This window comes from Populus alba, chromosome 11 (assembly GCF_005239225.2).
Source record: "Populus alba chromosome 11, ASM523922v2, whole genome shotgun sequence".
Lineage (NCBI taxonomy): Eukaryota > Viridiplantae > Streptophyta > Magnoliopsida > Malpighiales > Salicaceae > Populus > Populus alba.
This window is the reverse complement of record NC_133294.1, coordinates 16,264,418-16,286,861: the sequence shown is the minus strand read 5'-3', so window position 1 is coordinate 16,286,861 and position 22,444 is coordinate 16,264,418. Positions and strand designations below refer to the sequence as shown.

At 33.9% G+C, this 22,444-nt stretch overlaps 3 protein-coding genes across 3 annotated transcripts; 1 reads left to right on the top strand and 2 right to left on the bottom strand.

Annotated features, from left to right (window-relative positions):
- The first annotated feature begins 2,494 nt into the window (after positions 1–2,494).
- LOC118047441 (rab GTPase-activating protein 22) lies at positions 2,495–11,004 on the top strand. The gene is made up of 11 exons (XM_035056738.2): positions 2,495–2,823; positions 3,859–3,954; positions 4,032–4,135; positions 4,673–4,983; positions 5,193–5,315; positions 6,523–6,611; positions 7,126–7,231; positions 8,381–8,478; positions 9,267–9,527; positions 10,167–10,250; positions 10,666–11,004. Exons 1-11 carry the CDS (start codon positions 2,734–2,736, stop codon positions 10,678–10,680), a joined length of 1,377 nt encoding a protein of 458 aa, XP_034912629.1. The 5' UTR covers positions 2,495–2,733; the 3' UTR covers positions 10,681–11,004.
- A 2,715-nt stretch (positions 11,005–13,719) lies between these two features.
- On the bottom strand, positions 13,720–16,621 carry LOC118047442 (COBRA-like protein 10). The gene is made up of 2 exons (XM_035056739.2): positions 16,048–16,621; positions 13,720–15,137 (listed from the first exon to the last, which is right to left on the bottom strand). The coding sequence occupies exons 1-2, from the start codon at positions 16,619–16,621 to the stop codon at positions 13,720–13,722; spliced, it is 1,992 nt and encodes a 663-aa protein (XP_034912630.1).
- A 2,506-nt stretch (positions 16,622–19,127) lies between these two features.
- On the bottom strand, positions 19,128–21,272 carry LOC118047443 (pectinesterase). Its single transcript, XM_035056740.2, has 2 exons — positions 20,267–21,272; positions 19,128–20,005 (listed from the first exon to the last, which is right to left on the bottom strand). Exons 1-2 carry the CDS (start codon positions 21,225–21,227, stop codon positions 19,314–19,316), a joined length of 1,653 nt encoding a protein of 550 aa, XP_034912631.1. The 5' UTR covers positions 21,228–21,272; the 3' UTR covers positions 19,128–19,313.
- Positions 21,273–22,444: the final 1,172 nt, after the last annotated feature.

Sequence of the window (22,444 nt, the reverse complement as noted above, 5' to 3'; positions counted from 1 at the left end):
TGCCTTGTCTTTCAACTTGAGCTGGCAAACCTATCCAAGCATTGATGGTATGTAATTCTGGACAAGGCCTCTCGAGGAAAATAACTTAATTTTTATTACTATTTATATTTATTTTTAAAATAGATAAATAACAAAAAAAAAAAAGAGAAATAAAAGAATATCTCTCAACCCATATAGAAATATTCTTATTCTTATTATTTTTTATCTTCATGAATTTATTTATTTTTTCATAAAAAAAATGAAACCATAAAATAACTTCTCGGTACTATGACTCTTTAAGTCTCAAACTTTTGGTTGAAATCCACCACATTATTTTTAAAAAATAAATAACTATGTATAGACATCTTTTGAATTATTTTTTTTTTCTAAAAATATATTTTCTCTTAATCCATAGTATCGTTTTAAGATTAAAAATGAATGAAAAAATATTTTCTCTTAGCATATAGTGTCACTTACTTTAAGATTAGGATTGAATGAAAAAATATTTTCTCTTAGCATATAGTGTCACTTGCTTTAAGATTAGGATTGAATGAAAAAAATATTTTCTCTTAGTATATAATATTGTTTACTTTAAGATTAAGATTGAACAAAAAATATATATTTTTTAACCTATAATGTCATTTTAAGATTAGAATTGAATGAAAAAAATATTTTTTATTAACCCATAGTGTCACTTTAAGATTAGGATTGAATGGATCCAACATTGGGCACACACCCATTCAACTTTGGTACTAATAATCCAAATACCATGCTTCCTCATCAGGTCAAAGTCAACCATTACTCGTTTTTTACTCCCCCCCCCCCTGTTTTTCTCTTCCCTCTTAGGCCCACTTGTAAGTTATAACACTGGAGTGACCAAATTCCAGCCCATACTTCAATCAACATGGGCTCCACCACTCTTCCAAAACGCACGGCGCGTTTTCTTCACTCTCCACAGGCTCGTGTGGGACAACTCCTAATTCTACAACCATGATCCAGGGCAGCTAGGAGGGCTAACTTTGGTTAGTGAATCTTAAAAAAAAAAATAATGTTATTTTTACCAAATTTTGTTTTTTTAGTTTTTAAATTAACAAATTAAAAACTAGATTTAGATTATTTTTTTTTATTAACATCAACTTTAGTTTTGTTAAATCGGTCAAATTAAACCAATCCAAGTCTTAAGACAAATAATGTAAAATGCGATACTTTATTGATCATTTTATTTGGTTCAGTTTTTATATAAAAAAAATAATTAAATTAAATTTTAAAAAAAAAATCAAAATTGGTTCAAACTGATTGATTTTGATTTGAGTTTTAGGATAAAAACCGATTCAAACCAGTCTGGCTTGGGTTTTTTTTCGATTTGGATTCGGTTCAATTTTTTCGATTTCAAGTTTATGAAATAAAAATCAAACCAATTAATTTTTTTAAAATTTTAATTATTTCTTTTTATATATATAATTTCAGAATTTTTGCTAATCCCTCTAATCAGGACCAGTGGCGAGAGGAAATTGGTTTGACGCGCTATTCCCCACTCTTATTTTCTTTGATCACCCAATCGAAACCAATAACCCAAAACAAGGGGAAGAGAAGTGCAAGGGAATTAGGACAACCAGTCAAAACCAAGTAAACATTAAAAATTCTAGTCAAATGAAAAATAAATTACTAGATAATAAGTAATAGAATTTCTAATCTTTAAATCCTAAAATTTTCATATTAGATAATTGAGTAATACCAACTTTATAAAAAAAATTAACAGCAAATTAATTATTTGAAAACCACAATTATTGGATTTTTAGAATCCATTTATTCATTATTCAATGTATGTGATTTTCCAAAAAAAAAAAAAGATTTCAAGAAGAATTCTTTTGGTAAAATTAGTATTATTTTAGATAAATTTTAAACTTTAGGCGGTTCCATTTTTATCATTAAGAAGTAATTTTGATCTATTTTTAATAATTAGATAAATTGAAAATAGGGGAAATCTCTAAAAGGGTAAAAAAAAGAGAGGAAAAAATAGTAAAGGAAAACATGATTTTTTTTTTTGATGGTGTGAGTTGAGGAGAGAGCTTTGACAGAGTAAAATAGGAAGAGCAGAAGCTTGAAGATAATTAAGGGCTTCTATATACATTGCTTAAAATTTATTTTTAAATGATATATTAAAATGATTTAAAATTATTAATTTAAAATAAAAAATATTAATTTTTTTAAAAAATAGGTTCAGTCATATTCCTAAACACACTATAAATATAAATAAGTATGTTTATTTTATTAAAGTTTGAATTTTTTGATTTTAAATTAATATTTTTAATGTTTTTGAATTTTTTTAATATTCTAATATTAGGAAAAAAAATTCAAAAATAAAATTTTTTTATTTTAATATATTAAAAAAAACACAAAATCAATCTTACACTTCATACACCGAACACCCTGTATGCCAACATCATTAATAACTAACAACTATACAAAACACAACCTCTAATTAATTATCATCATCACTCCTTAATTTATTATTAAAAACACAAAAAGGTGGCCAATAAAACGTTAAAAAAAGAAAAAGAATAAAACGAACGCTTTCTTTGAATCTTCCCGTATTTTTTCCTGTTTTGAACTGGTCGTTGTAGTAGTTGTTGTTATTGGGAGGGAGCTGGGTTCCTCTCTTTGAACCCTTCATCTTCTTGTAAATCTCTCCATTTTAAGGGGGTCAAGCTCCTGGTTTCTGCTTTGTGAGTTCTTTTCTTTTGCTATTGTTAAATGTGGAGAGATCCTGGACAACCTGCTGATTCGTACTATCAGGTCCGGCCTGAATGCACTGATGTTCCAAAATCTAAATTCAAAATCAAGGTTTGTGTGAAATTTTTTATTTTGTTAGGTTTTTCGAATACCCATTTGTGTATTTTGATCAAGTTTTTTTTTTTTTTTTTGTTATTTCTGGCCTTCCTTTGTTTTTATTTTTTATATATATTTGTGAAGTGCCCATTGATTCAGAGATTGAGTATGGAATTCTGTTTACTCACGTATCCGTTTCCCTCCTTTTCCTGCTAGGATTGGAAATCCTGTATTTTTCATATCCATACGATTGAACCCAATGTAAAAAAAAGTGCTTCGAATCATTGCTATTTGACTCGGACCTTCTCTAAAAAGGTCGAGGCATTTCGAGTTGTTTGTTTAGATCAAAATTTCGTAATTTTGGTCCTTTATGGCTTTGTTCTGATGTTTATGATGTGCCCATTTGGTTGATTTTGAATTAAGTTTGTAAATTTGGTTCTTTTCTATATTTTTGGGGTTTTAATTAGATTAATTTGCTTCACTGTGGCTCTATCTTGATATTTCTTGTGCACAGATCATTTTTTTAATTTGGATTTCTATGATATTTGTTAAGTTGATGTGGATCAATGTCATATATATGTGGTGTACCATATTGCAGTAACGTTTTTATTATCATTGGATATGATTAAGAGTTTGAGCAAAGATGTAATTCCTGAGTCAGATAGGAAATGGTTGTGTGATTAATGTACTAAAAAGGGCTTAATTTTTCATTACAGTTTAAAGCTGGATTAAATAATTTATGGAATTAGGTTCTTTAGATTTGTTTAATCAAGTTTTGAAGTTTCAATGAAAAAGCAAACAATTTCAGAAGCGATCACCAGACTATGCAACTATAATGATCTTACGAGCTGGCTGTCAAACTGCTAATTTTAACAATTTCTTGCATTCTAACAACAATTCTATGTGTATACATAAAACAAAAAATAAATAAGCAATAAGGTTGTACTGATCAGCTCCAACAGTTCATATTAATTGGTGTTGCCAATAGAACATAAAACACATTACTTGTCATGGAAGTAACTGAAGCTTCCTTTGGATCCACTTTTGCAGGCAGGTAAAACTTTAAGTTCAAGGAAATGGCAGGCTGCATTTACTCCAGAAGGATACCTGGATATAAGCAAGACCCTTGGTCGAATCTACCGTGGGGTAACTATTCTTTTAAGAGATCTTATAATCAATCTGTGAGATTTTATTTTCACGATCACTCTTTTCTCTACTTTTAGGGGATCCATCCATCAATTAGAGGAGAAGTTTGGGAATTTCTACTCGGTTGTTATGATCCTAAGAGTACATTTGATGAACGAGATCAGATTCGACAGCGTAGAAGGTAGTCTGTTTTTACTCGTGTAACTCATGGTCAAGAAACCATAGAAAAGGATAAGGTCATACTTATTTAGGGTCTTAGTCCAATCAAAGTTACTGACAGCAACATCATCTTATTAATTGTCTTTATCATGACAATGGGCATTACAATAATGTGACAAAACTTGACAATTCCAATAATTGGCATTCTTCACCATCAAAATGCTGGACTCTTTCTTTGGACTCAGAAAATTTGATAACCTATGGATCATGTAGGTGAATATACTAAGCATAAGACTATGGTCTTTAGTCTTTTTAATCTGACTCTGGAGATCTCCTACACTAGATTATATTGGGGACTTCATCCTCTTGCGTGTATATAAATACAATCTAGTCAAATCAGAAACTGCTGACCTTGATTTCCCCCATAGAAATGTAGGTAAACTATTTTGAAGCTAAATACTGTAATTGCCTTGTTTTTTGTGCATAAAAGTTTGAAGTTAGGCTGTGCCTTATTCCCCACTTAAGAAGACTAAGATTCGTTCTTATGTTGCACCTTCAGGGTACAATATGTTAGGTGGAAAGAAGAGTGCCGCCAAATATTTCCTATTGTCGGAAGTGGCAAATTTATTACAGCGCCTGTAATCACTGAAGATGGTCAGCCCATTCAGGAACCATTAGTAATTTTAGAAACAAATCAAGACAGAGGCCCCTCTCAAGATGGTAATTCTGCTGAAATTGGCAGTTCACATGCCTATGCCACAAATCAATCAAGAACAAATGCTTCCTGTTCAGAAATGGTGAGAGAGCTTACGAGCCATGGCCCTTTGGACCAGAAAGTGATCCAGTGGATGCTTACCTTACATCAAATAGGTTGGTGATGTTCATACATAAATGCACATTTCTCTCTTCCCTGGTGCAAAGTTAGTTCCTGTTCTCCTGTCAATGCATACTGTCATGCATGTGCATGCTGTTAATTTGAACCTCAAGAACTCAATAGTCATAATTTAATTATTGTAATCAAGGATTTTTTGTGTTTTTTTTATTGAATCTCTTTCTGATTGGACTAATATGGGTGCTAGGTCTTGATGTGCATCGCACTGACAGGACATTGGTGTTTTATGAGAAGCAGGAGAACTTGTCAAAACTTTGGGATATTTTAGCTGTTTATGCCTGGATCGATACAGATGTCGGCTATTGTCAAGGTAGATGAATAAATGATTGTCTTATTCGTGAAAGTATTATATTGATATGTTAAATCATTGCCACTCAGCTTCTGATGTGGTTGGTATAGGACCCGAGCATGTACATTATTGTGCTTTGTGTTGACTTGATCTATATAACAGACACTTGTGAATTCAACAAAGTTTCAAAAACTAATACCTGGCATTTATAGAGAAGTGCTAATGCTTGAAATATAAGTGCTTGACATTTGGAGATCAGTCTGTAGACAGATAGAATAAAAGACCATTCTCCTTATTTATGATAAATTGTACAAGGGAATCTGTTGGGATTGTTGTCGGTTGCTCTGAAGTTGGTGAAAGGTCCATTGAGAATAAGTAGCTGTTCTCTGCCTTTTCAAACTGTTGCTTTTGTGAGATAAATCACTGAGGTTGAGTAAAGTAGTTCCGCTACCAGATTTTTTGCTATTCCATGTCGACCATGTGCTGCTCAGCAATTCCAAGTACATACTAGATGGTTGCTTAAAAACTCTTAGTTCATTATTCATTTCCTTTCCCCCCTCATTTTCTGAGATAAATCACTGAGGTTGAGTAAAGTAGTTCCACTACCAGATTTTTTGCTATTCCATGTTGACCATGTGCTGCTCAGCAATTCCAAGTACATACTAGATGGTTGCTTAAAAACTCTTAGTTCATTACTCATTTCCTTTCCCCCCTCCATTTCTGGGCTCTTCTTATTATGCATTTTCGCTGCTAATTTATAGAGTTATAAGTTCTTTGTAATGAAAGTTATGTACTCTTAGAAATCAAGTATCTTGCATTATCCCCATTCCCCAGTAACCTTGAGAGCCAGAGATACTCTATTCCTTCAATGATTAACCATTAATTCTAGCACTTAATTTCTAGTAGAATAAGCAATGATAGTTGCACAACTATTTTTTTTTTTCTTTTCCATTTGAAATTCAATTGATCAGAAAATTAATTTTGGTATGCATGTACATGGTCATATCCTAAATATAACCCTGATATTACACATGAGATTTGAAAAGATCTGGATACTTACTGGTTTCTAATAGAATGAGCTATCTAGAAGTGGCTCCATAAATATGACCTTCTCTGAGTTGCTGAAGGTCATAATGATTATACTTTCCTTTACGATGCTTCTAGTTATGTCTACATTGGTGTAATGAAGTGAAAATTCTAAAGTCCCAAATGCATGAAATGCTGACAGGAATGAGTGATCTTTGCTCACCCATGATAATGCTTCTTGAGGATGAAGCGGATGCATTTTGGTGTTTTGAACGATTGATGCGCAGATTGGTACATTCTCTTATTTTTCTTTGTTTCTCTCAATTTTTTGCACACGATACTTTACTGTGTGATGTTGCTCTTGGATAAAGTATATAGCTATTGCTTAATATTCTTGTAGTACATTTTGATTGCAATGAAGTGGATGGTAAGGTTAATTTTCTTTAGATTATTTGAATTTTCACTACTCTTGTTTTAAATGGATCTCGTGATGGTTTCAATTTTCTTACCTTGATTGAAACATTATTTACTTGTATCTTGTGAGTTAATTATCTTTTTAATGTCCTCATGGGGATTAATGATATTGCTTATTTTCATAAATTGGTTCCTTGCCTCTGTTGCACTAATGACTGCTTCTCAGACGTTGTCAATTATTTAATATTTTTTTTCTATGGTTAATGCTTTTCAGGAGTTTTTCTTTGATTAATGCTTTTTGGGAGTTTACATGGCTCTTAGCTTCATTATTTTATTTTTTTCCTTTTGATTTCCACATTCTCATGAATTGTTGTTTTTTGAAATTTTAAAGCGAGGAAATTTCAGATGCACTGGGAGAACTGTTGGGGTGGAGACACAACTTAGTAATTTGGCTGAAATTACTCAAGTCATTGATCCAAAACTTCATCAGCATTTAGGTATTTTCTTAAATTTATGCTTTCTCTTATGTGTTTTAAGTCATTGTGTATGTTATGCAATATACTGATTGTTAATTCTTAAACCCAGTCAGTTTGAGTCACTCAGCTATACTAACTAGTTTATTATCCTTTCCTTTTTTATTCTTTCTATTATACTTACTAAAAGAAGATATAGGTTAGTGAGAAAGGAAAAGAAAATAATATTGTTTGCTTTGAAATTTTGAGCATAAGAAAGGGACAAAAGCCTTAATTTCACTTTTTGTTGGCTTTTTGCACGGAGAAAAGAGACAACACCTGGATAATTCCTTAATTGACTTGTCTGTGATGGAAACATTTCTCTGTGCTTTTGCTCCTCTGTGCTTTTGAAAGGAGTGGACTTATGCATACCTTTAAATGGCTGTGGAACCCCCAAAGATATAAGGCTTAAATATCATGATTAATGCCTTTATCCCAACCAAAAAAGAAAAAAAACAATTACATCCAACTCTATCTTTAATATTTTAGTTAACATCCAATCATGCTGTTCATTTCATAATAGTTTTGGTCCCCTTGAAGTTAATTTCCTAGTTCTGCTCTGCTTGTTTGGGTATTGTCATATATTTGATGAAAATATTCTAGGTTTAAGAAAGAAATGATGATGCAATTCTGTAAGATGGTAGTTTTGGCCTCCAATTTGAAACTGCAGTATTTATTATCTTATAATCTCTTACCAATGAGCTTGTAGCTCAATGTTACTCTTGCATAAGTGAGAGGGGTGAGGTCTGAGAGTGAGTTTCACCTCTGTCAAAATTTTTAAAAAAGTGGAAGAAGCTCATTAAAAGAAATAAAATTTCTTCTTAACCCCTTTAAATACCCTATTTTGAATGTATAGATGCTTCAGGAACAAGGTTATAGGAGTATGAAAGCTTGATTATATGTGAGTGTTTGCCTTAGTGAAGTATCAGCCATGATGTGGAAAACAACTTATGTCCATGACCTGCCTTTCAGATTGCAGTTTTCAGCTGTGACTCTTTAGCAATAATAACTGTGTTATCCTGCAATTAAAGTCTTTGAGTTTCTGTCTTGTGATAGTCCCGTACTCGTTTTCTCAACTTTCTTGATTTGTGCTGAAAAAAGAAAGTAAAGATGTGTTTTGATATTTAAACACAGATGCACTTGGCGGAGGTGACTATTTATTTGCTTTCCGCATGCTCATGGTTTTGTTCCGCCGAGAATTTTCATTTTGTGATTCACTCTACCTTTGGGAGGTATGGTTCAAGTTTGCTTATTATTTTAGTTTGGTTTATTGAAAATATGCATGTTTCGAGTATTATGTGGATTGCCTGTAATGAAGGCAAATATGAAATTCTAATTACTAAAATCCCTTCTCTCCTCATTTTTTTCCTTTTAATTTTTTAAAAATGTTAGAATTGTTTTTCTATGGAATTGGTCTTGTCAGAAGTTCAGAAAACTTGTTCTAAAACTGATAATGTGCATGCATAGTGCCCATTTCCTCACCCTATCCTGCAGTTCATCACCAAGCTGTGGAATTTATTCATAGTTTCTGTAAGCAAGACAGTTAAGGACGAATCTTAGATCCTTCAAAAAAATCTGCTGAGCCATCTCAATGGACTCAAGGCCTATTAATAGGCAAACCCAACCCAATCTCCTCCTGCTTGATTCTAGATCTCCCATTCACACATGTGAGAACAATTGCTACTCAATTGCCAAAACCAAAAGCCTTTCTCTTATGGGGTTAGACATACATTTATTTTCTTGGGTGGGTAGAAAAGGATTCTGGATAAACTGTAATCAGATGAGTCTCCACTTATCTGGTGCTATGTTTTCTGACAAGTCTTTGGTACCTAAATTTTGTCCTTTTCTTTTCTTTTATCTTGTTTTTTCTGTCATGTATGTGCATCTTTGAATAGAAAAAAGTGCAAAGTTTCTGTCTCTTCGTAAACTATGTGTCTTAGTTACTGTTACTCACTTTTTTGTTTGCTGGACATAAAATCTGAACTTCTTATATGTGATTTCTTTTCATTATGCTCCACAGATGATGTGGGCCCTTGAATACGACCCTGATTTGTTCTCTGTATATGAAGAGCTGGAACTGAATGGTGAGAAACGTGAAGGATCTAAGGGAAGAGCAAAGTCAATACGGCACTATGGGAAGTTCGAAAGGGAAAATATGAAAAATGGGGCAGCAAATTCTGAAGGCCCCCTCCCCATGTCTGTTTTTCTTGTTGCAAGTGTATTGAAAGATAAGAGCTCAATGCTTTTGCACGAAGCTCGGGGCCTGGATGATGTTGTCAAGGTAAGCTTGATAATTAGAATTGTGCTTCTGCTTTAGACACCTGTAAAATGCCATATAGTTTAGAGAGGGCAATGTACCACCAAACAGAAGCATGTAGGAGAAATTAAATAAGAGTGGAAGCGTGGATTAGTGAAGACTACCCACAAACCCCATTTGTTTGCATGCAGGGGATGACTGGTGAGTTGCTGCAGCTTGAGCATCACCCTTTCTGTGTGCATGTGTCACGAGAAAGATTCAAACTTAAATTCCAAGCAGCCTCCATTTCCCTCTCTAGTTGCCATGGTTGTGCGTTGCTTGTTGAGGAGCAGTCTCAAACCCCACTCATGACATTGTTATTTGGAGTCTGAAACTGAAAACATGGCCAGAGTTTGTCTGGTGGTGTGGAATAGTTGAATGTGTCCTACACCTGTCATGTGCTATGCTTGTAGGTTCTAACATTTGCTTATGCCTGCATCTATTGTAGAACTGTAGCGAGAAAGATGACATAAAACTTGTGAAATGTTTGGTTGGTGAATAGCTACCTAGATAATATTCCTCGAGCTCCCTATTCCTTATGTGCTGTGAATCTCTGTGTATATGAATATGATTTTTTTCGTGTTTATTTTCTTATTAATTTTCTTCTTTTGCAATGCTTTTCAGATATTGAATGACATGACTGGAAATTTAGATGCCAAAAAAGCATGCAGCGGTGCAATGAAACTTCACAGAAAGTATTTAAAAAAGGTGCTTTTCTTGCCTTGGATAAATCCCGATGATGCATTTGAAATGTTCAATTAGTTGAAAAGAATTAAAGAAAGCGAGCAGTTAAAAAAAATAAAATTAGAGCCAAAACCTTGTTTGAAGCATTTGTTGTTTTTAGTTCCCCTTAGCATTTGTTTCTAAATCAAATTATTAAAAGGGCTGGGAGAAATACTGTTTCCATTATACTTGTGTTTACAGTTTTCTCTTCCTGAAGGAAATTGAGAAAAAAATTTGAAACCTAGCTACATCCAAAGGGGTTATAACAGCACATGATCTTAATTCCAATTGCTTGTTTATGAGTCCTTGTTGTCAAAAGTTTTTCCTGGGGATCCTCTCAGCTGCTTGTTTACTGTTTGGTTATTCCTTTTAACTTACTGTTCATTAATTCCTCCTGCAGGCGAAGAAGGCATAGCCTACAATGAAACACACGAGTTTTTTTTCCCCAGTCAACAAGTATTGGGAAGCTTTCGTTTTGTATTTTAATTTTTCAAGTGATGACAGTATACTTGCACACAAATTTTTTGCTTGGAGATCACAAAACTGTAAAGATTGCTCCAACCTGCAAAATGGTCACACAGAAAGCAAATTGTTGTATGTAAACCATCCCCTTCCTCAAGAAAATCTATGTATAAACAGAACCATGCATGTATCCATCCATGTTGTGTAATATACGTTCAGATTTAATCATCAATGAAATACAAAGAAAATCATCTGCGTGCATAGGATTCGAGCTCAAGTTCTCTATAATTTTTTTCCTTTTCCTTTTCCATCTATCTTCAATATTCTATTTATATGAAAAAGGCATTTTCCAATGATTTATATGGTATTGACATGTGGACTAGCCATGTTTACAAGATACAGAAGAGCTAATTAACTTTAACATGCCACAAGATAGTCATTAATATGCACAACTATTCTTGCACAAAATAGTCATTAACTTTTTCTTGCAGATTTATTCTTTCCCAGGAATTCATTTATAAAAGTCAACACACGTGTTTAATATAGATTCAATGGCCATTAAACAAAAAGATAATATAGGAGAGAGAAAAGATAATAATAGTAAAAAAGAGATGTTGGAGACACAAGAGATCCGATGATAATATTAATACTAAAAAAATTCGATGAAACAAATTTATAAACACCATATAATATCAACTTTAAAACTATAAATTTGTTTATAAATTTCATGGTATTTATAAACTTTTTTTTATTTTGTTCAAATCTTTATAGTATTAAAAATGTCATCATTAGAACTCCAACATATCTTTCACGTTCCATTCATTCATTCATTTTTTTTCCCTTCTTTCCTTTCTTGTCTTTTTATGCCATATCATCTTTCTTTTTTCTAGTCATTAAATCATTTTTGTTTCTTTACTGACAATTAAATCCTTATAAAACATGATTATTGACTTTGTATATATAAATTTCTTGGAAAAAGCATGGATGTGCAAGAAGAAAAACGAAATTATGAAATTTGCTAGCTGTGCAGGTAACACCCGCATATATTGGTTATTATGCTAATTTAAAAATCGCTTTTTTAGTTGTGATAGTTTGAAAAATATTTCTTGTACTCTAGGAAAAAACTCAAAAAAGTTTTATGCCAAACAAAATAAAATAAAAACTATTTTTTTACTTCAGCCCATGAAAAGTTTAAATCATAAGCTTTAATTTAATACTGTATATATTTTTTTAACACCTAAGAAAATAAAAAAGTTTTCTAATTATCAACTCTTATCAAAGGTTCCTTTAATTATTTAAAAATTGATGAGAGTACAAAAGCTAAATTATATGACATTTACACCCTTGTTATATTTCAATTAAACCCTTTACTAATAAAAGATTAATTGTAATATTTGTTTAAAAAATCAATATCGACTAAGAATTATGAAAGTATTGTAATTTAAATCCAACTTCATGGGACTTTCTCTTCTAAAAGAGTGATTCAACAATAGTCTTCCATCATTCTTCCCTTTTTACATCCTTTCTTTTCCAACAAGTTGAACTTCAGAATTCATGTGTTGCTGACCAATAAAAATGTGGTTACATTATTTCAGAACAGTTAATGTCAGAAGCTCAGTGCTTCATAAATCAGTTGCTTGTAAGAATTCATTGTAAGAGTATGGACTGCGCTGAAATATTTCTTTGTTTAAGAAACATTATTTGTCGAGATTCATAAAGCTAAGACAAACCTTGCTGGCATGCATGAGGAACCAAAATCTTATTTCAGGATAGAATCGCAAAATTAATTATATATTTACTATGGTTTAATTTGGTGCTAAAGTCAAGAATCCTAGATCAAATGAACTGAAAGTTATTCTATATTCCATCAAAACCTCATCGGGCATACTACATGAACGAAAAGACAGCTAAGTAATCAGCATACATTTGGAAAATTCATCACTGTTTTGCAAATTAAGTTCAAATTAAGTTCATCATTCCCGCACCAAGCATATCAATATTAAACTTTATTTTGTTCGAGAAATTATAGATGAAAGGGATATTCTGTTATAAAAAATTGATATTGCGGATAATCCAGCTAACATGCTAACAAAATATATCTCAAGGATTAAGTTACAACATTGTTTGGACTTGATCAACATCTCTCGGTATTGAACACCTTCAGGGCGCATCGTCATATGACGTATTATAGGCAGCATTGATTGATCACGAGGATTGGATAAAAAAATCTTGCCAAGGTGGAGATTTGTAGCAAATTTGTCAACTTTTTTCCAACCACCATGACTTTTTTGTTGTAGTAGTTAGTAGGTGGTTGGCATTTATTAGATTGCACATGAGTTGTTACCTAGGCTTTCATTTCTCCTCTAAATGGAGGCAAAGAGAGTGCAAGTGAAAAGTGTGTAGAGGAAGTGTACATTGAGTGTAAGTGCAACTATGAGAGTGTAAAAGAGCATATTTGATAGAAACACATAGTGTATGAGTGAAACACTGGGTTTTAAGGGATTATACTAGGTTGAGTTGAGTGTTTGTATCATTCCACAATAATATATAATTTATTGCTTTCGTGGACATACCCAATTTTAGAAAATTATATAAATCTGCTTATTGTGTTTTATTTGTGTTTGCGTTCGGTCATAAAAGAAAATTCATCACTGTTTTGCAAATTACTGGTGGTTAGAGTTTTGTAATAAGTGTTGACATTTTTCAGTTTTGAACTTTGTTACAACCCCTCCCATCTCCCCTTGACAATCAACTTTAGCAGATGCAGGCCCTGAACTCATTGTTCATATCTAGTCCACTGAAATGCGCATTCATTTCTTCCGGCTCCGCTGCTGAGGCAGAAAAGTTGTCATGAGAAAGAAAATGGCTACTGTCCAGTCCAGGTCTTTATGAAGTGCTACAAGCCTTTCGGTGAAATTAATAAAGGCAAAGCAAATACTCCCCCAAGATAATTCCAAACCAGAAAAACCAGAATATTAACCTCGAACGACGATCAATGGAGGTGATCTGACATCAAAATGAAAGTCACGATTGCCATGATTATGACTATGAGGAACTTAAAATGGGATTTTTGCTGTGCACTCGACCGGGGAATTTGCGTAGGCAGTGCACACTCTTCTCCGTTGAAAAGTATTCTTGTAGGAAACCCATCTCCCCGTGGTATATTGATGCCTGGAGTACGTTTTTTGATAAATGATATCTTAGTTTGTTGCTTTCCAGGAACCCTCGGGTCTCCTGGTCTGGTGCCATTTACCTCTCCCATCAAGAAATTCAAACCTGGTAGGCCTTGGAGTAATATAGTGTTGTTGAGGTTGTCAAACTTTGTTCCATTTAAGGAATACACACCTTCAAGGCCCTTGTAGGCTTTGTCTAATTTGATTGCAGCAAACCAATCCTCGAAAGGAGAATCATCCCAGTTGAAAAGAGTGACACTAGCAGTCCATCCAGTCTTGAAATCAGAGTCAATATGCCAATTGATGCTAACTGGACAGTTATCAGGACAAGGTCTGGGATTTGGAACTTTGAATTTGTTTAGTGCAGCCCATGCTAATGCCTTTTCTGTCCTGTTATCAGAAGGTACGAGAAGACTCTCTGGCGGGAGAAGCATTGCTTTTGCATTCTGGCTGCAACCTTTATTGTTATCACAGCCACAGGCACACGTATTGCAGGGAATGGCAGATCTATTGTAATAAGCAGAGAAAGAAACACAGCATCGCGACAGCTTCTCCTTCGGACGTGTTATGTTGCAAGTTACTTGCCAACTTGCAACAGCGTAAGTTTTTGAATCAAGTCCACTCGGGTCAGGAAATTCTGTTGGATCTACTCTGATTGGAGGGCCACACTTGTATTGAGGATTGACAACCCCATCAATCTTCCATTTCTCGGGTGGTACAAGGGCAGTCCTGTTCAAGAAAGGAGGCATCTTGTAGACTTGCAACTGGAATATGGACCTTGCCTTGCTCTCATCCATTATAGATGGCAAAAGGGTACCATTTCTACAACAGTATGGCAACTTCCCAACTTGTGAATCATTTTTTCTATCTGGAGGAAGATCTGAGATGACCGGCTTTTTTTCACAGTTAATAATAGTGGAGAAGTCGAAATCTTTGTAATATTTTCCTGCAGTACCGTAAATACACTCGGAAAAGTCCCTTTTGTGAGTGTAGGCTCCTCTCATTGTGGAAATGAACTCTCCATTCATCCATTCCCAGGTTAAGTTCCAGTGATCAAGCCGGCCTAATGGATGGATGTTATCCATAGTAACTTGGGCCTGGTAGTTGTTACCGTAGGCTTGAAGCACATCATAAGTGAGAGAAAGATCCCCATATCTACGAGGCAAGAACTTGAGCCTTTTCTTTTCTTCCTTGGCTTTGGGATCCTTCTTACAGCAAACACGCATATAGCTTTTCCCTACAAGGAACAAAAATGAATATTGAATTTATGGAAACTTCTGTTGCAATTTGTGGCAAGATATCAATGATGGTTTTTTTTTTTTTTAAATAGAAAAGACTAAAAAGTTGTAGACAGCTGAAAATTGTAACGATGTTGATCGAAACTTTTCATTAACATTTACATGGAGAAACATATAAATTTTATCTGAGACAATGTTGCTTCAGTGTGATCGTGGGCAAGCAGCAAAATGAGGGCAAAATGCTTAAGTCCCTGCCTTTTGGGCTGGTCGGGAACATTTCACAGATTCGAGCAAGAAAACCTTGCTGGAGTTAATTTTGAAATTACATTCAAGTGTTTTTTATCTATTTATTCTAGGTCATAGGTTATTAATGATAAATATCGTTATTCTTTGAGTCTCTTTATATATGTGTGTGTGTGTGTGTGTTAAAGATCATTGTAATTGATCAAGTCAAAATCCAACTTTCTCTTCTAGAAGAGCTAGTAATATGATATGAAAGAGATATGTTTCTACCAGGCGTCCCTTCCTATCTTCTCTCATAATATCAGAAATAGTTTGATTTAATGGGGCGTTTGAGAATGATAGAAAGAAGCGGAGAAAGGCTATGTGCAAGCTTACAATTAATATTTTTTTTCATAAGAGATGGTGTGGTACAGTAAGAGTTGCCCAATGAAGAATCGGAGAGAGAGGTCTTCTTAAAAAAGAAGAAAAATAGATATGGCTAAACAACTATGAAGAAGAATGTGGCAATAATTTCGACTATTAACAAAAAAAAAAAAAAAAAGAATGTGGCAATAAGCACTAGATAAGAAAATTAGCTTAGATGTGTAATGTTTAAGCATATATAATTACTAAAAAAACGAAAGATTTAAGAGAAAACTTATACCATCAAAACATGAGGATTGTTACCTCGCAGAGTCGATTTAGGGCATTTGTATCCATCATTCACAAGCTTGATATTCTTTGGCATAGGCACTCCTGGTGGCTTAATTCCAAACACCGAACCTGCAATCTCAATCTGTGCTGCAATCTGGGTGAAATCTCCAGCTGTTTCAATTGCAGTCTTGAGGTCAACCTGTGGATTTCCTGCGAAGATTGTCCCATTGCCAACTGCCACAGGGAAGTCATCGCCGTCGACGACGATTGCCCCGGAAGCAGACACTAAAACTTCCTTGTGCTGAAAACCTACAAACATCTGCCAACCCTTCAGTTCATGCTCGCCTGTATTAGTTATCGTTGCCAAAGATTTGAACGCCCATGCCTGCGCGGATGCATTCTTGACCTTTGGATATTCTTTCTCACGAGATGTGAAAGAATAGGTAAGAAAGATGCCGTTACATTCATCCAGTCCAGGTGGTGGGGCTGCAGGACTCTCATAGTCATCCGTTTGGCCATGGCAAACATTAAAATTGATAGATGGTAGTGAAAGGAGCATTAGCGTTACCAGATGCCATGGAACCCCTAACCTTAATCTTGCTTTCATTTCCTAATTTCTTGCAGAGCAAGAAATATTTTTTCTTTTCAACAAGAGAAGAAGAAAAAACCTATGCGGTTGCGGCTGAGCTGATGATGATTTTGCCGCGTTCAATTCAGAACGCGGCTATGAGTGAGAAATGGGGACACTGAGAAGGGAAACCCATGTTAGAGTGAGATGAGAAGCTTATAAATTGGAAGAGAGAAGGACAAGACTGAGTCTTGTATCAATTCTCTTCCTCTAGTTTCCACGAACCATTCGGAGGTGGAGGAGGATGTCAGCAGTTCTTAGGTGGAGACAGAAAGTAATTTGTACTAATATATAACAAATATATTTTTGGTTTGCTACTCAGTTATTACTATTTTTAGAGGGTAATAACTGAATCTAACTCTGTAATACATACCCTTTTTACGTTGCCATTTAGTACTTAATGACACATGAACTTCAATACTACATCCATTTTTTTTTTTTTAAAAGGGTTATGTTAGGTTTTGTAATTTAATATGTGTATTTTAACATCAAATATTAACATATTTTTAAAAACTAATTAAATATAAATTACTCTCAAATAACTTTTGCATAGTACATTTATAATCCTAAGAGAAGAGAAGATTTTCACTAGTGCCGTTGAGACTATATGAGCTAAAATTAGGGACCCGGCCTAGATTAGGGCACCAAGAACTGCTCAAAAGAAGAAAAGTACACGAGCACAGAAGAAATTGAAGCACATTTAAAAGTTGCAGAGGGCACTAAGAACTGCTCAAAAGATGTGTGCAATGAATTAGAGAGATGCAAAAACACATACCCGTACGTTCCAGGGAGGCGATCCGGCCGGTTGATACATTCCGGCATTAACTAACGGTGGAGTGCAAAGTTAGGCAGCGATACAACAAGTTTTACACGATTAAATTCCTAATTACATGAACAGCACACAGCACATGCAACAACCAGTGCATGAAGATTGTCAGCTAAGAAAGCTCAGTTCTATCATTGTTCAAGAACCACCAAATTTAGAATTGCTTTCTTTCTGTCTGATTTAGATTCTTATATACTGACGCATAAAAAAAACAATACAACAAACAAGAGCTTATTTGGTAGTGTGATAATGGTTACTTTTCAAATAATGTTTTTTACCAAATTATGCTAATGATATTTTTTTAATTTTTAAAAATTATTTTTGACATCAGTACATCAAAATAATTTAAAAATACTAAAAATATATTAATTTAAAGTTAATAAAAAAAATTTCAAATTTTTTCAATAGCATTTTTAAAATACAGAAATAAATAAGCCTTAAGAAAAACAGAATTGGCTCCATTACACACTTTGTTAGTAAATTTTTTTCTGTAACATGATCTATAAGATTTATAATTCTTTAAAAAGGCTAAGAAAATGACCTTTTATAAGGTAGAAAAATAAAAAACCTAAGTCAAATACAAAAGTCAACATAAAATTCAAAATTAAACTAAAATACTAAAAATAAAAAGAAAAATATTGAAATTGGCTCGAGCATCATCTTCCAAGCCTAATGTGATATATATATATATATATATATATATATATATATATATATATATATATAATAAATGAGGTTGTTGACATTAAAACTAGGTTATTAATAATTAGCATCGCTCTTGCCATGAGATTACAATAGTTGGCCAGGAATAGTTAACTAATAACTTGGTCATAAGTATAACGTAGTCTTAGCAATATAATCTGAGAGTAAAGTCATGTTTATATAATTAGATGCTAAGTAAAAGCATATATTGATGACCTGTTTTATGAACTATTAAATATCAATATTTGTTTTGAATATTTTAAGTTGTTATTTTATTATAATTGGCAATGTAAATTATATATGAAACATGAGCTTGGCTAGTAGTGTGTGTAGAGTTTTATTTGCTAAGTTGTGGTTAGCTTAACCTCCTCCATCCCTAGATAGGTAAATAATTAAAGAAGAAATGTTAGTGAGTTTAGAGCTATGAAGTTTACGTTGTCAAATTCTCCATTGAATTATCAGGATTACTATCGAGACCCTGAGATTCTCAGGCATGAGTCCTCGTAAAGTTATGGCACTCTCTGCTCAGAATTGCAAATCACTCCTTATAGAGGCAGCATGGATGATAATTTCAAAAGGCTGTTGAAGGAGATGCTGGAGGTAAATTCTTAGGAGCAAACCAGAACTACTAACACCAGATGGTCCAAGTGTAGGTTGGTTGATCCACCGGTTTTATTTATTCAACTTGTATATTATGGAAAGGTTAGAACTCATGCAAATGATGTCTTAAACAGCTGAGCTCCATTTTTGAATCTTGATTGATTGCAAGATGTTTGAGTAAATTGAATTTTTTTGCTACATTTGGCTATCTCAGTTTAGTTTCCTTCAATTCTTCCATCGTATACTCAAACACCATGCCCAGGAGTCCAAATCAGAGCTGGACAGGAAGAAATGATATTAATGTGATTACCCGTTATTTGTTTGGGATTGAGTTGGTCACTTGGTTGAGTTGGAAGAGACTAGAAAAGGTCACCATAGAACTGAAGAAAATAGTACAGCAGACAGCTATCAATTAAAGAGGTTGGTGTTGTAGCTGCATCCCAAATTATAAACTTCAGAAAGCAGAGCATGAAATAACACGACAGGCTGCGTCAATTATATAGAAGTAAATCCATGAAGGGAATGCATGCTTGTCGTCCTAGATTACAGCCCTTCAGTAAAAGAAACTCCGGTGGATCCAAGCCATGCTCCTCCTTGTATCAGCTCCGCCACAGTAAATTGCTTGGCCTCATTTGGATCTGTAATGACATGATATCCAGGCCAATTCACTCTCATGCTAACACCTGCACCTAGCCCTCTATTTGCGTACTCGCCATAATACAATGTTGTTAATGCAAATTCCTTATCCCATTTTGCCCAGCCAGTAGGATCAATATGTCCACCAATATTAGATTGCATAACGACAGTCCTTGAGTACTCTTTCCATGGCCTTCCAAGATATGTAGGGAATTTATTCTGCTCCGATTCAAGATCAGAGCTTGCAACAATGTCACAGTTCTGGATTGAAATCCCAGTATTTTGATTGGGGTCAATCCTTCCTTGTGCTGTGACCATGTTCTTTTGGTTTGCCATAGGCTTCCTTGAGATAATTTGGCAATTCTGGAGTACAACAGCTCCATTACCGAAGATGAAATCAATGGTTCCAATTATGGAGCAATCTCTGTAGAACTGTCTGTAGTTATGTGTATAGAGGGTGTCTTGGTATGCATCGATGCGGCAACGGTTGATGACAGATTGATCAGCACTGACTCGGAGAGCCACAGCTTGGTGCTTCTCTGGTCCTGCTGTGTTTTGGATCCAGATGTCCTGCAATATGAATCCATCACCTGCAACAGCTGAAATGTGGAAAAACAATTTCAAATAATGTCTAGCTTATACCAAAAAAAAGAAGAAGAAATTGCAGCGATTATCAACATTTTCTCAGCTGAAAGCATAAAAAGGAGAGGTAGCTTCTACCTGGACCATGTGCAGTATAGTTGCTTAATTAAAGAAATGTTTTTTGGAATCTTGGTAATGCTTAATGCTTAACTATAGTGGTTCTTAATCAAAAGCTTAAAAAACAAAAAGAAAAGCAAAAAAAAGTAGAGAATTGTTACCAAGTGTGGCAGATCTGAAGGTTGTAGATCCATCCACAACATTGAGGTTACCAGTTAAGATGGTGGAATCCATACCATCACCAACAATCATAACATTTTTCTTCTTCTTCCCAACTTCAACATTCTCTTTATAAATCCCACTCTTCACATATATCACATGCCGGCTTTTACTTTTATCCGGGACTGAGTTCACAGCTTCTTGAATTGTGGTATAGTCCCCGCTCCCATCTTGAGCTACGATCACATTGGCCTCAACATTGCTTACTGAACTTTCCAATAGTTTGCGGTCCCTTCCCAAGATCCATGACGGAAAACCACCGTTTAATGGCTGAACGAGGTCAGTATCAGAGGCTGAAAGACTAGAAACAGCAACCAGAGAGGTTCTCATCCTTGAGATCAAATCTTGGAGTAATTTTTTCATTGATGGTTGGTCTATTGTGTCGATGCCATCCAAGCATGTAACATGGTTAGTGAGAACACCACTTAGCCAAGTATTTACATCACTGGCATCGGACTGGCTGCCCCAGCTGGCCAGAGCTGATAATGTATCAGTAACACGGTCAACGGACATATCCATAAGCTCCACACAATCAGCTAGAGCTGCTTGATGTTTATGGCCATTGATCTTGCTATTTACAGCTTTGGCAGCTGCCTTTGCCATTCTCATTTGCGAGAGAGATTTTACCAAGAAAGTTTTTAGGAGACCAACGCCATTAGATTCTTGAACTCCATCAATGGAGACAGCTTCAGATAGCATTGATAAACATTCTTGGGGATCATGGGCTTGGTTACATATTTGTGGAGTTGATGGAGTAGATTGACTAACTTTGATTAAACGGGATGCAAGAAAAACACCAGAGAATATGACTGCAAACAGAGAAATGGCAAAGATAAGGATCTTGACGTGGGATTTAGTGTTATTGGTAGAGTTTAGAAGTGGCTGATGGGTAGAAGAAGCCATGATGAGGTATGTGCGTTTGGTTCTCTGCTTGTGTTGATCTCATGTGCTTTATAATGGTGGAGGACCCTTCAAGGTTAACATTCGCCGTATATAATGCCAATCATGTCACATCCAATGGGCTAATTTTCATTTTCTTTCCTTTATTATTATAATTTTTTTTTACAACGCCATGTATTCCAGTTCAACGTACTTGGAAATTGTATTGCACCGACATGCTTTGTTGTTTTCCTTATTAAGAAAAAAAAAAAAGAGGAAAAAGAACAGAACGTGTAGCTACAGCACCAGATAATTGCCTCGTGACGGGGTCGGATTAAAGTTTTTCCTAGATATAAAAAAATAATCAAGTGTTGTTAATATATATTTTTTAATAAAAAAAAATTAAAATTATATTGGAATTGATAGGTTCAAAGGTAACATGAATTACCGAAAAAAATATAATTTAACTAAAAAAATTAAGATATTTTAAAATACTTGAAACGATAACATATTAGATCGACTTGAATCAACTTGAAGTTAATTTAACAAATTTGTTATGCATGTTATAAGATCCTAATAACTTTCTATGAAAACAAATCAAAAAATTTATTTAATATAATTTTCAATCAATCCAATATTAAGGGTAAAATTAAATAAAAAAATTATTAAAACAATAACTCAAGTCAATTTTAGTTAACTTGTCAAACAGGTGTCGAGACTAAAATAACTCCAAAAAAAGCAAATAAAAAAAAAATTTAAAATTTAATTTTCAATCAATTTAATATTAAAAGATGAAATTGAAAACAAAATTTAATTAAAAAAAAACCTTTAAACTTAGTTATATGGAAAATGACAAACTCATGATATAGTAGCTATATATCCAGCTTTCAGTGAGTTTGTTGTTATTGTTAATTTGAATTTAGATGGTTTTTGGATTTTTTTTTTTTAAGAACTTTAGCCACTTTTTCTATAAGATAAATAGAATAAATATTTTATAAGATTTTAATTTTTTACGCAAATAAGCTTTAAATAAATGGATTAGCATTTTGAAGTCAAAAGTACACATAATTCTCTAAGGCAGTGGAACTTCTCAATACAATCAATGGTTAAAACGTTCGTCATAGCCATCCCTTAAAAAAAAAAAAAAAAACTAAACTAAAATTGGGTTTTAAACTAATTTTTTATACAAAAACATTGTAAGAAAGCATTACGAAACATCGTTATAATCAAAGTTAAAACCA